The sequence below is a fragment of the Oncorhynchus mykiss genome, chromosome 4 (assembly GCF_013265735.2).
Source record: "Oncorhynchus mykiss isolate Arlee chromosome 4, USDA_OmykA_1.1, whole genome shotgun sequence".
NCBI lineage: Eukaryota > Metazoa > Chordata > Actinopteri > Salmoniformes > Salmonidae > Oncorhynchus > Oncorhynchus mykiss.
The window spans coordinates 44,838,055-44,850,518 of NC_048568.1; the positions used below are offsets into that span (position 1 = coordinate 44,838,055).

At 42.0% G+C, this 12,464-nt stretch overlaps 1 protein-coding gene across 1 annotated transcript; it reads right to left on the bottom strand.

The window, feature by feature from the left end:
- Window positions 1-631: 631 nt before the first annotated feature.
- On the bottom strand, window positions 632-9,992 carry lratd1 (LRAT domain containing 1). Its single transcript, XM_036976426.1, has 3 exons — window positions 9,838-9,992; window positions 9,127-9,298; window positions 632-1,405 (listed from the first exon to the last, which is right to left on the bottom strand). The coding sequence occupies exons 2-3, from the start codon at window positions 9,253-9,255 to the stop codon at window positions 734-736; spliced, it is 801 nt and encodes a 266-aa protein (XP_036832321.1). The 5' UTR covers window positions 9,256-9,298; window positions 9,838-9,992; the 3' UTR covers window positions 632-733.
- Between the last annotated feature and the right edge of the window lie 2,472 nt (window positions 9,993-12,464).

The window sequence follows — 12,464 nt, forward strand, 5'->3', positions numbered from 1 at the left end:
CTGCCCACAGCGTGATGATCACATCTGTCTCCTACAGTGTTAACAGAGTCACAGAGCACCATCCTCAGTCTGCCCACAGCATGATGATCACATCTGTCTCCTACAGAGTCACAGAGCACCGTCCTCGGTCTGCCCACAGCGTGATGATCACATCTGTCTCCTACAGAGTCACAGAGCACCATCCTCGGTCTGCCCACAGTGTGATGATCACATCTGTCTCCTACAGAGTCACAGAGCACCATCTTCGGTCTGCCCACAGCGTGATGATCACATCTGTCTCCTACAGTGTTAACAGAGTCACAGAGCACCGTCCTCGGTCTGCCCACAGCGTGATGATCACATCTGTCTCCTACAGAGTCACAGAGCACCGTCCTCGGTCTGCCCACAGCGTGATGATCACATCTGTCTCCTACAGAGTCACAGAGCACCGTCCTCAGTCTGCCCACAGCGTGATGATCACATCTGTCTCCTACAGAGTCACAGAGCACCGTCCTCGGTCTGCCCACAGCATGATGATCACATCTGCCTACATACACATCAAGTCCTTCCTCTCTTTATCTCTCTTTTGCTGTGTGTGTGTGTGTGTGTGTGTGTGTGTGTGTGTGTGTGTGTGTGTGTGTGTGTGTGTGTGTGTGTGTGTGTGTGTGTGTGTGTGTGTGTGTGTGTGTGTGTGTGTGTGTAGAAGAAAGAGGAGAGGTATAGGCTATCATTTTAATTAGAATTCCAAAATCAATCACTCCTTCCCACCGTTGACCCCTAAAGACAACTCTTTCAGAATGCCGCTGGCGTCCACACGCCTGCGCTCCCAGATCATGTCTTCCAGGCTACGGAACACCAATGTGTGTGCGTGTCCGCTCCGAGTCCCGGCGTCAAAGTGCACTTTGAGAAAGTACTGCTGCGCCGCCGAGTGTGCCTCGCCTCCCTTCTTAAACTCCCGCTTCCCGAAGCGGCACCAAGCGGCGAAGCTCTCCGAGTTGGTCCAGCAGATCTCCCCGCTGTTCAGGCCGAGGTGCCCAGTGGCGTTCTGCAGCACCAGGTCGGAGGGCAGCGGCCGGAACCGGTAGCGGCTGTTCACTATCCGTCCACGCCGGCCCCGTCCTATCTCAGTCAGGCTGTCCTTCCGTATCTCCCCCTCATGCAGGTGTATCACCTGGTCGTTGAGCTCGTACACAGCCCAGTGAGGTGCCTGTGATGTGGATACTAGCTCCACAAGGTCCCCTGGCTTGCACATGGAGAGCAAAGTTTTGGCCGAGTACACGTTCAAGTCCTGGTTTTCGCGGAGCTTGGAGAAGATGCATTCCTGGGAGCAGAACGCGGAGTACTCCAGCTCGCTGACCGCACCGGGGCCCTCCTGGCTGGCGCAAGGATAACCTCCTCCTCCTCCTCCTCCTCCTCCGTCGTCCACCTGGAATCAAATCATCAATCAATCAAATCATCAATCGATCAGATCATCAATCAAATCATCAATCAATCAAATGTATTTTCAATCATTCAATCAAATTATCAATCAATCAAATGTATTTTCAATCAATCAATCAATCAATCAAATGTATTTTCAATCAATCAATCAATCAATCAAATGTATTTTCAATCAATCAATCAATCAAATCATCAATCAATCAAATGTATTTTCAATCACTCAATCAATCAATCAAATGTATTTTCAATCAATCAATCAATCAAATGTATTTTCAATCAATCAATCAATCAATCAAATGTATTTTCAATCAATCAATCAATCAAATCATCAATCAATCAAATGTATTTTCAATCAATCAATCAATCAATCAAATGTATTTTCAATCAATCAATCAATCAATCAAATGTATTTTCAATCAATCAATCAATCAATCAAATCATCAATCAATCAAATGTATTTTAGAGATATCCAACCTAAAAACCCAAAGAGCAGACAAATAGAATCACAGTCATTAGTGTCGGGTCGTTCGCGAATGAACAGCTCTTTTTGAATCTTTTTGGTAAACGTTGGGAAAGAGACGTTCATTTGGCTCCCTGATTGGCTGCTATACTGTCTCTTTTTAGCTCAAAACAACCTGTTTCTGCAGATAAATTACACAGGATTCTCCTAAGAGGTTAAGTCCTCTCTGCAGAAACATAATGGGAAGATCTCGTCAATCTGGTTCGTGCTCATTTTTCTCAGTGCGTGAAAAAAAATGTACTTTTTTTTTACAGGCCATCTAATAATTTGGTAGAAATGTATTTAAACATGCATTTCATGATCTGACATAATGGTAGCCTGAGTAGGCCTACAAGCCCAGGGTTACAAGACCCCTCAAGATACCAACTGGGGTAATTTTGATCCCAGTTGAGAGGCATATGTTTTATCATAGGCTAAAAGTAGTGTTTTCAATTATTCAAATAAATAATTGTTTAGACTTTCTATATCAATATGCACTATTTACAAATGTAAGTTATTTGGGGTCATTTTGACCCCAGCCAAAAAACACCTAATTTTGCCTTTAGTCATTTGATAGATATATCCTCTATTTGTTTCTCTGGAGACATAATAACAAGTGATCCATACCACCAGAGGATGGAGGGGAACATGTATTTAGACCAGATCGACAGATTATCTGTAGAGATACAGCTCCCCGTGTCATCTCATGAGATTGGACTTTTCAATACGACGTATCGTATGATGTGCATTTAAAAATCTGCCACTGGTAAAGATGGTCCTCCACTGGTATAAATACTTGATAGAACTGCAATACAGTACTCAGATACACAGAGGGCTGTATTGGTGTAGAGGAGAAATATACACAGCCGTGACGACGACCGAAGAGAATGCGGTCAACATTTGATGGTATTTCAGATCGGGTGAACAAAAGGACTTGGTTCCTGTACGTTATCGCGATCACACCATGACTAGTTCATAATGAAACAAACCCCTCCACCTTTCATTATCATTATATAGTTACGTATTATGATGTTAATACGGAGAACCCCGCTGGCTGTATGGACGGGGACAGTACATCCAGAGAGAGCCATGATTCTGTGAAACAGAGTATGTTACAATCCTGATGTCTCTCTGGAAGGAGATCCTCGCCCTGAGCTCGTCTACTTTATTGTCCAGGGACTGAACATTAGCAAGTAATATACTCAGAAGTGGTGGATGGTGTGCACGCTTGCTGAGTTGGACTAAAAGCCCACTCTGTATTCCTCTTCTCCATAGGTGGCGTCTTGAAGCAGCCCCTGGGATGAGTGGAAATGCCTTGGAAATGCCTTTGTTCGCAGTACGAACAAAGGATCCATTTTAGGAAAGTTGCATTTCTGGTCAAAATGCTGGTGAGCGACCATCGACCAAATTTCCAAAACTTATTTTGGGCTGTAAGTAATAATGCAACAATAAATGTAAGAAATAACACACAAAATAATACTGAGTTTACTGAATTTATCGAGCTTATAGGCAATACATAACTAAATTATTATGGTGGGAGATTCTAATACGGTTTTAAGTACCTCAATGGACAGTAAAGGGGCCTCCCGGGTGGCGCAGTGGTTAAGGGCGCTGTACTGCAGCGCCAGCTGTGCCATCAGAGTCCCTGGGTTCGCGCCCAGGCTCTGTCGTAACCGGCCGCGACCGGGAGGTCCGTGGGGCGACGCACAATTGGCCTAGCGTCGCCCGGGTTAGGGAGGGCTTGGTCGGTAGGGGTGTCCTTGTCTCATCGCGCACCAGCGACTCCTGTGGCGGGCTGGGCGCAGTGTGCGCTAACCAAGGTGGCCAGGTGCACGGTGTTTCCTCCGGCGCATTGGTGTGGCTGGCTTCCGGGTTGGATGCGTGCTGTGTTAAGAAGCAGTGCGGCTTGGTTGGGTTGTGTATCGGAGGACGCATGACTTTCAACCTTCGTCTCTCCCGAGCCCGTACGGGAGTTGTAGCGATGAGACAAGATAGTAGCTACTACAACAATTTGGATACCACGAAATTGGGGAGAAAAAGGGGTAAAATTCAAAAAAAAAAAAAATAAAAATGGACAGTAAAGGAAATCACACTATAAACTCATGTATGAATATCCTTTATTTAACTAGGCAAGTCAGTAAAGAACTAATTCTTATTTTCAATGACGGCCTAGGAACAGTGGGTTAACTGCCTGTTCAGGGGCAGAACGACAGATTTGTACCTTGTCAGCTCAGGGGTTTGAACTTGCAACCTTTCGGTTATTAGTCCAACGCTCTAACCACTAGGCTACCCTGCCACCCCATGTATGAATATCAGGGATATATTAGAACTAGTGGATATATGGAGACTTAAACATGTATTTGGCTAAGGTGTATGTGCTTTCACATGTACAGTTGAAGTCGGAAGTTTACATATAAACCTTAGCCAAATACATTTAAACTCAGTTTTTCACAATTCCTGACATTTAATCCTAGTAAAAATTCCCTGTCTTGGGTCAGTTAGGATCACCACTTTATTTTAAGAATGTGAAATGTCAGAATGATAGTAGAGAGAATAATTTATTTCAGCTTTCATTTCTTTCATCACATCCCCAGAATTTTGGCCCATTCCTCCTGACAGAGCTGGTGTAACTGAGTCAGGTTTGTAGGCCTCCTTGCTCGGACACGCTTTTTCAGTTCTGCCCACAAATTTTCTATGGGATTGAGGTCAGGGCTTTGTGATGGCCACTCCAATACCTTGACTTTGTTGTCCTTAAGCCATTTTGCCACAACTTTGGAAGTATGCTTGGGGTCATTGTCCATTTGGAAGACCCATTTGTGACCAAGATTTAACTTCCTGACTGATGTCTTGAGATGTTGCTTCAATATATCAACATAATGTTACTCCCTCAGGAAGCCATCTATTTTGTGAAGTGCACCAGTCCCTCCTGCAGCGAAGCACCCCCACAACATGATGCTAACACCCCCGTGCTTCACGGTTGGGATGGTGTTCTTTGGCTTGCAAGCCTCCCCCTTTTTCCTCCAAACATAACGATGGTCATTATGGCCAAACAGTTCTATTTTTGTTTCATCAAACCAGAGGACATTTCTCCAAAAAGTACGATCTTTGTCCCCATGTGCAGTTGCAAACCGTAGTCTTGCTTTTTTTAATGGAGGTTTTGGAGCAGTGGCCTTTAGGTTATGTCGATATAGGACTCGTTTTACTGTGGATATAGATACTGTTGTACCTGTTTCCTCCAGCATCTTCACAAGGTCCTTTGCTGTTGTTCTGGGATTCATTTGCACTTTTCGCACCAAAGTACGTTCATCTCTAGGAGACAGAACGCATCTCCTTCCTCAGCGATATGACGGCTGCGTGGTCCCATGGTGTTTATACTTGTGTACTATTGTTTATACAGGTGAACATGGTACCTTCAGGCATTTGGAAATTGCTCCCAAGGACGAACCAGACTTGTGGAGGTCTACAAAAAAAATCCTGGGGTCTTGGCTGATTTCTTTTGATTTTCCCATGATGTCAACCAAAGAGACACTGAGTTTGAAGGTAGGCCTTGAAATACACCCACAGGTACACCTCCAATTAACTATATTAGCCTATTAGAAGCTTCTAAAGCCATGACATCATTTTCTGGAATTATCCAAGCTGTTTAAATGCACAGTCAACTTAGTGTATGTAAACTTCTGACCCACTGGAATTGTGATCCAGATAATTCTAAGTTAAATAATCTGTCTGTAAACAATTGTTGGAAAAATTAACTTGTCATGCACAATTGCAGTTGGGATAGGTGTCCTGTCAACGGGACAGTTGTAAATCATGCAGCGCAGGTGTGTCACGATCGCAAATTTTAGAGAAACAACGAATGTCGGTACATGTAAGCGTCTTATATCAGCTGAAAGCTTAAATTCTTGTTAATATAACTGCACTGTCCAATTTACCGTAGCTATTACTGTGAAGAAATGCCATGCTATTGTTTGCACCTAACAACAAAACACTTTTTTTCATCGCGATTGGTTTGATATATTCACCTCTGAAGGTTACTTACACTCTGAAATCTTGCTCTGATTTATCATCCAAAGGGTCCCAGAGATGACATGAAGTGTCGTTTTGTTAGATAAAATAATTTTTCATATCCTAAAAAGGTCCATATAGCACGATCAATTTTGTATTTCCACCCGTTCAATTTGCAAAGAAAGGAATCGGTGAAAATCTCACCCTAAACATGGTTTCAACCAGTCAAGTCACGTTCGTATTTATTCCTCAGAGATCCTAGAACGTAACCAGACTTCACTATATCATCAGGGGTGTAGTATATCCTATAGGACACCAAATTTGGTCAGAGAGCGGCGTCTTCATGGCGCGCCGATGACGCGGACGGTCTCCACTTGATTGACTGCAACTTTGTCAAATAAGCACCAATCGGGGTCAAACAAAGCTAGCTAGATAGCCAATGAGCTGGGCTTTACGGGAGTATCTGTTGCAAAATGTAGCTAACCTAGTGCGACAAGCCTTTTCCTTTCGGGCAAAATTTACAAGAATATGGAGAGTTAAAAACTGGGTGTTTTGCAAATGTTGAACTGACAATATGGCTACTAATACTGGAAAAAGTTCAATCAAAGTCCAAGTATACAGATTTGACGATATTCTTGCAGAAAAATGTAATGAAAATGTCAATGTCTTAGCCCAAATGTACCTGGGTGATTTCACACTAAATTTCACACTAGCTCACTCAGACTTCAAGTTATCAGTCTGAAACTTTGCACATACACTGCTTCCCTCTTGTGGACACCATCGGAATTACAACCAGAGGGATGGCTAGACCTGGGACCTTTCTGTTGCATTTCAAAGATGGTGGTAGAAATGAAATAAAAAAGTTTTTTTCTTTGTATTTTCTTCTACCGGATCTATTGTGTTATATTCTCCTACATTCAATTCACATTTCCACAAACTTCAAAGTGTTTCCTTTCAAATGGTACCAATAATATGCATATCCTTGCTTCAGGGCCTGAGCTTCAGGCAGCTAGCTTTGGGTATGTCGAAAATCGAAAAAAGGGGGCGGCAGGGTAGCCTAGTCCAACTCTCTAGTGGTTAGAGCGTTGGACTAGTAACCGGAAGGTTGCAAGTTCAAATCCCTGAGCTAACAAGGTACAAATCTGTCGTTCTGCCCCTGAACAGGCAGTTAACCCACTGTTCCTAGGCTGTCATTGAAAATAAGAATTTGTTCTTAACTGACTTGCCTAGTTAAATAAAGGTACAAAATTAAAAATTAAAATTAACAAGAAATTTGTGGGAGTGGTTGAAAAACGAGTTTTACCTCAGTATGTAAACATCCAACTTTAACTGTATATACTGTGTTCTAGTCATAATGAATCATATATAACTACTGCTGTACACACCTTTCTACTCATTTCCTGTCCATACTGTCTATACACACCATCCTGTATAACTACTGTCTATACACACCATCCTGTATAACTACTGTCTATCCACACCATCCTATATAACTACTGTCTATACTGTCTATACACACCATCCTGTATAACTACTGTCTATACACACCATCCTATATAACTACTGTCTATACACACCATCCTATATAACTACTGTCTATACACACCATCCTTTATAACTACTGTCTATACACTCCATCCTATATAACTACTGTCTATACATTTAGTTAGATACTACTGCACTGTTGGAGCTAGGAACACAAGCATTTAGTTAGATACTACTACACTGTTGGAGCTAGAAACACAAGCATTTAGTTAGATACTACTGCACTGTTGGAGCTAGAAACACAAGCATTTAGTTAGATACTACTGCACTGTTGGAGCTAGAAACACAAGCATTTAGTTAGATACTACTGCACTGTTGGAGCTAGAAACACAAGCATTTAGTTAGATACTACTGCACTGTTGGAGCTAGAAACACAAGCATTTAGTTAGATACTACTGCACTGTTGGAGCTAGAAACACAAGCATTTAGTTAGATACTACTGCACTGTTGGAGCTAGAAACACAAGCATTTAGTTAGATACTACTGCACTGTTGGAGCTAGGAACACAAGCATTTAGTTAGATACTACTGCACTGTTGGAGCTAGGAACACAAGCATTTAGTTAGATACTACTGCACTGTTGGAGCTAGGAACACAAGCATTTAGTTAGATACTACTGCACTGTTGGAGCTAGAAACACAAGCATTTAGTTAGATACTCCCGATCACGGCCGGTTGTGATACAGCCCGGGATCGAACCAGGGTGTCTGTAGTGACGCCTCTAGCACTGAGATGCAGTGCCTTAGACCGCTGCGCCACTCGGGAGCTCAATTTGTCATACATAGATAACTTATGAACGCGCCCATGGTTATAACTAGGTATGCCTGTGAACACATCTAAATCCCCTGAGATATATGCAGCTCATACAAGTCTGTCAGTGGTAGGAAAACTTGGTAGAACTGTAGTCCAGAAACCAGCTTCCCTCTGAATTGACATAGTGCTGTATTGGTGTGTATTTCTCAGAAAAATAGGACAATGTGTTAGAAATACCAGATTTGCAAAAATATCCGCCAATATTATATATGTGCAACTTGTTATGATAATAGGGTGACATATCATTTGGATTGAATTGACTTACATGATGTGGACATGCTTTGTGGAAAATGCTGCCACAACCCCTACCACTCTGATTGTTCCACTAACAGTGATGTAAATGCAGTCTGTTGGGTAAATCAGAGAACGATGCCATAACCTCTACCACTCTGATTGTTCCACTAACAGTGATGTAAATGCTGTCTGTAGGGTAAATCAGAGAACGATGCCATATGTTTAGTCGATGTCTCTAAGGATCCGTTTTCGAAGTGAATTGAACGACTTTTTTGTCAGTAAAATAAAGTACATTTCAAATGTTGGTGTGCCCCTTTAAAATGCAGTGGTTTATACCCCATGATTATCATACAATTATTATTTACCCTACAATTATTTTGACAGGATATGCTAATTAATAAGATATACATAGATATTTTACTATAATTGTTTTTTTTCCCCCTCTAATAGTTTATTCTTGTGGTCAAATTAACCCCGGTTGGTAAATAATGTGCGTTTCAATATGTTGGTAGCTTGAGGGTTAAAGCGATGCCAATTTGTTTCCAACGTGGTCCCCGATGGAATACACACAAGACAGACAACACTAAATGATATACAAGTAAGTCATATCCACCTCTTCCTCTTCGTCGGAGAAGAAGTAAGCTACGCCGACCCTGAGCTCCTCTTTCTCCACTCCGGACGGATCGCCGGTTGGCAGCTCGCTGTAGCTGAGATGGGTGATACGGTCCAAGTGGTTGCCCATCAATGACGAGGCCCCGACAGAGGAGAGGCATGGAATACGGTGTCTGGGGTAGGGAGGGATGGAAAGAGAGAGAGAGAGAGGGGAGAGAAGGGGACAGATATGTTACTGTGGGGAAAGAACAGACAAAACCCAACAGACAAATAGGCTCCAGTACACAACTCCGGTCGGCTTTCAGCTACACAGAAACACAGCAGTATCCAGTACATTCATGTAACAGTCAACAGCCACATAGATGATCCTAAAAGATCTACACACTCGAGTTATTGAGCCCAGTACGCTTGAAAGACGAGAAAACAATCAATGATTTAGTCCGTGGCTCTCATCACATGCCTTTAGCTAATCATACCCTCTGGTGGACTGAATGATAAAATAGCAGCGCTGGATAGAGAGAGAGAGAGAGAGAGAGAGAGAGAGGGAGGTGAAATCTCCAGTCTTCCACGGAGAAGAGAAGTGCGCGCCGACTGAATGCTTTAGATGTATTATCCTTGATCAGTTTGAATGCACCGTGGGGGGAAAAAATAAAGGCTAATTTAGAGGCCATACTGCACCAGGGAAAAACACCGGAGTAATAGAAGCAGTTACCCAGGGAACGGTTATATATCCTGTTGTTCCATCAGTGCCGCGTGCTCCACGGTCTTCTCTACTCCCTCCCTGTCCCTCTCTGTTCTATTTCTCCGTTCTCTCTCTCTCTCTTCTTCCCCTCTGTACTCCCGCAGCCCTGTGTGCTTTACTAGTGTTTTCTCAACCTCGCGTCTTTAAGTAACTCGGAGAGCTCCGCCTTCAGCCGCAACATCTGCACTTTCCTGTCCCCGCTCGGCCAATCAGAAACGCCAATCCTCACGTCATTCAAGCCAGCCTCCAATAGCGTGGGCGCAGAGCAACGCGTGGTGATTGGGATTCGTCAAGGGCCCTACACACTTCAGGTAAACTACCCATACACAGCAACGGAGCGTTGCTTTCACCCTTAGCTCTGTGTACTTTTTTTGCGTGGCGTGGTTTTGTTCTCGGAGGAATTAAGAATACTAGACAGATGTTGCTGTTGTCGGAGGAATGAAGAATACTAGACAGACAGAGGTGTGATTGTTGCTGTTGTCAGAGGAATGAAGAATACTAGACAGACAGAGGTGTGATTGTTGCTGTTGTCGGAGGAATGAAGAATACTAGACAGATGTTGCTGTTGTCGGAGGAATGAAGAATACTAGACAGACAGAGGTGTGATTGTTGCTGTTGTCGGAGGAATGAAGAATACTAGACAGACAGAGGTGTGATTATTGCTGTTGTCGTAGGAAATGAAGAATACTAGACAGACAGAGGTGTGATTGTTGCTGTTGTCAGAGGAATGAAGAATACTAGACAGACAGAGGTGTGATTGTTGCTGTTGTCAGAGGAATGAAGAATACTAGACAGACAGAGGTGTGATTGTTGCTGTTGTCTGAGGAAATTAAGAATACTAGACAGACAGAGGTGTGATTGTTGCTGTTGTCAGAGAAATGAAGAATACTAGACAGACAGAGGTGTGATTGTTGCTGTTGTCGGAGGAAATGAAGAATACTAGACAGACAGAGGTGTGATTGTTGCTGTTGTCGGAGGAATGAAGAATACTAGACAGACAGAGGTGTGATTGTTGCTGTTGTCTGAGGAAATTAAGAATACTAGACAGACAGAGGTGTGATTGTTGCTGTTGTCGGAGGAATGAAGAATACTAGACAGACAGAGGTGTGATTGTTGCTGTCGTTGTTATAGGGAAGAGGAAGCCTGACAGAGAGGCTAAGAAATATGCTACTACTATATTATATTACCTCACTAACATGCTGCTCCTATATTATATTACCTCACTAACATGCTGCTACTATATTATATTACCTCACTAACATGCTGCTACTATAGTATATTACCTCACTGACATGCTGCTCCTATAGTATATTACCTCACTAACATGCTGCTACTATAGTATATTACCTCACTGACATGCTGCTCCTATAGTATATTACCTCACTAACATGCTGCTACTATAGTATATTACCTCACTGACATGCTGCTCCTATAGTATATTACCTCACTAACATGCTGCTACTATAGTATATTACCTCACTAACATGCTGCTACTATAGTATATTACCTCACTGACATGCTGCTCCTATAGTATATTACCTCACTAACATGCTGCTACTATATTATATTACCTCACTAACATGCTGCTACTATAGTATATTACCTCACTAACATGCTGCTACTATAGTATATTACCACACTAACATGCTACTACTATATTATATTACCCCTAACATGCTGCTACTATATTATATTACCTCACTAACATGCTGCTACTATAGTATATTACCTCACTAACATGCTGCTACTATAGTATATTACCTCACTAACATGCTGCTACTATATTATATTACCTCACTAACATGCTGCTCCTATAGTATATTACCTCACTAACATGCTACTACTATAGTATATTACCTCACTAACATGCTGCTACTATATTATATTACCTCACTAACATGCTACTACTATATTATATTACCCCTAACATGCTGCTACTATAGTATATTACCTCACTAACATGCTGCTACTATAGTATATTACCTCACTAACATGCTGCTACTATATTATATTACCTCACTAACATGCTGCTACTATATTATATTACCTCACTAACATGCTGCTGCTATAGTATATTACCTCACTAACATGCTGCTACTATAGTATATTACCTCACTAACATGCTGCTGCTATAGTATATTACCTCACTAACATGCTGCTACTATATTATATTACCTCACTAACATGCTGCTACTATAGTATATTACCTCACTAACATGCTGCTACTATATTATATTACCTCACTAACATGCTGCTACTATAGTATATTACCTCACTAACATGCTGCTACTATATTATATTACCTCTAACATGCTGCTACTATAGTATATTACCTCACTAACATGTTGCTACTATAGTATATTACCTCACTAACATGCTGCTACTATATTATATTACCTCACTAACATGCTGCTACTATAGTATATTACCTCACTAACATGCTGCTACTATAGTATATTACCTCACTAACATGCTGCTACTATATTATATTACCTCACTAACATGCTGCTACTATAGTATATTACCTCACTAATATGCTGCTACTATATTATATTACCTCACTAACATGCTGCTACTATAGTATATTACCTCACTAA

Excerpts from the sequence above, each read along its gene's own strand:
- lratd1 (XM_036976426.1), bottom strand. The coding sequence starts at position 9,255 with ATGGGCAACCACTTGGACCGTATCACCCATCTCAGCTACAGCGAGCTG. Across the intron at positions 1,406-9,126 it reads TCTCCGACGAAGAGGAAGAG|GTGGACGACGGAGGAGGAGG; the intron begins GTGGATATGACT and ends ATTTGATTCCAG.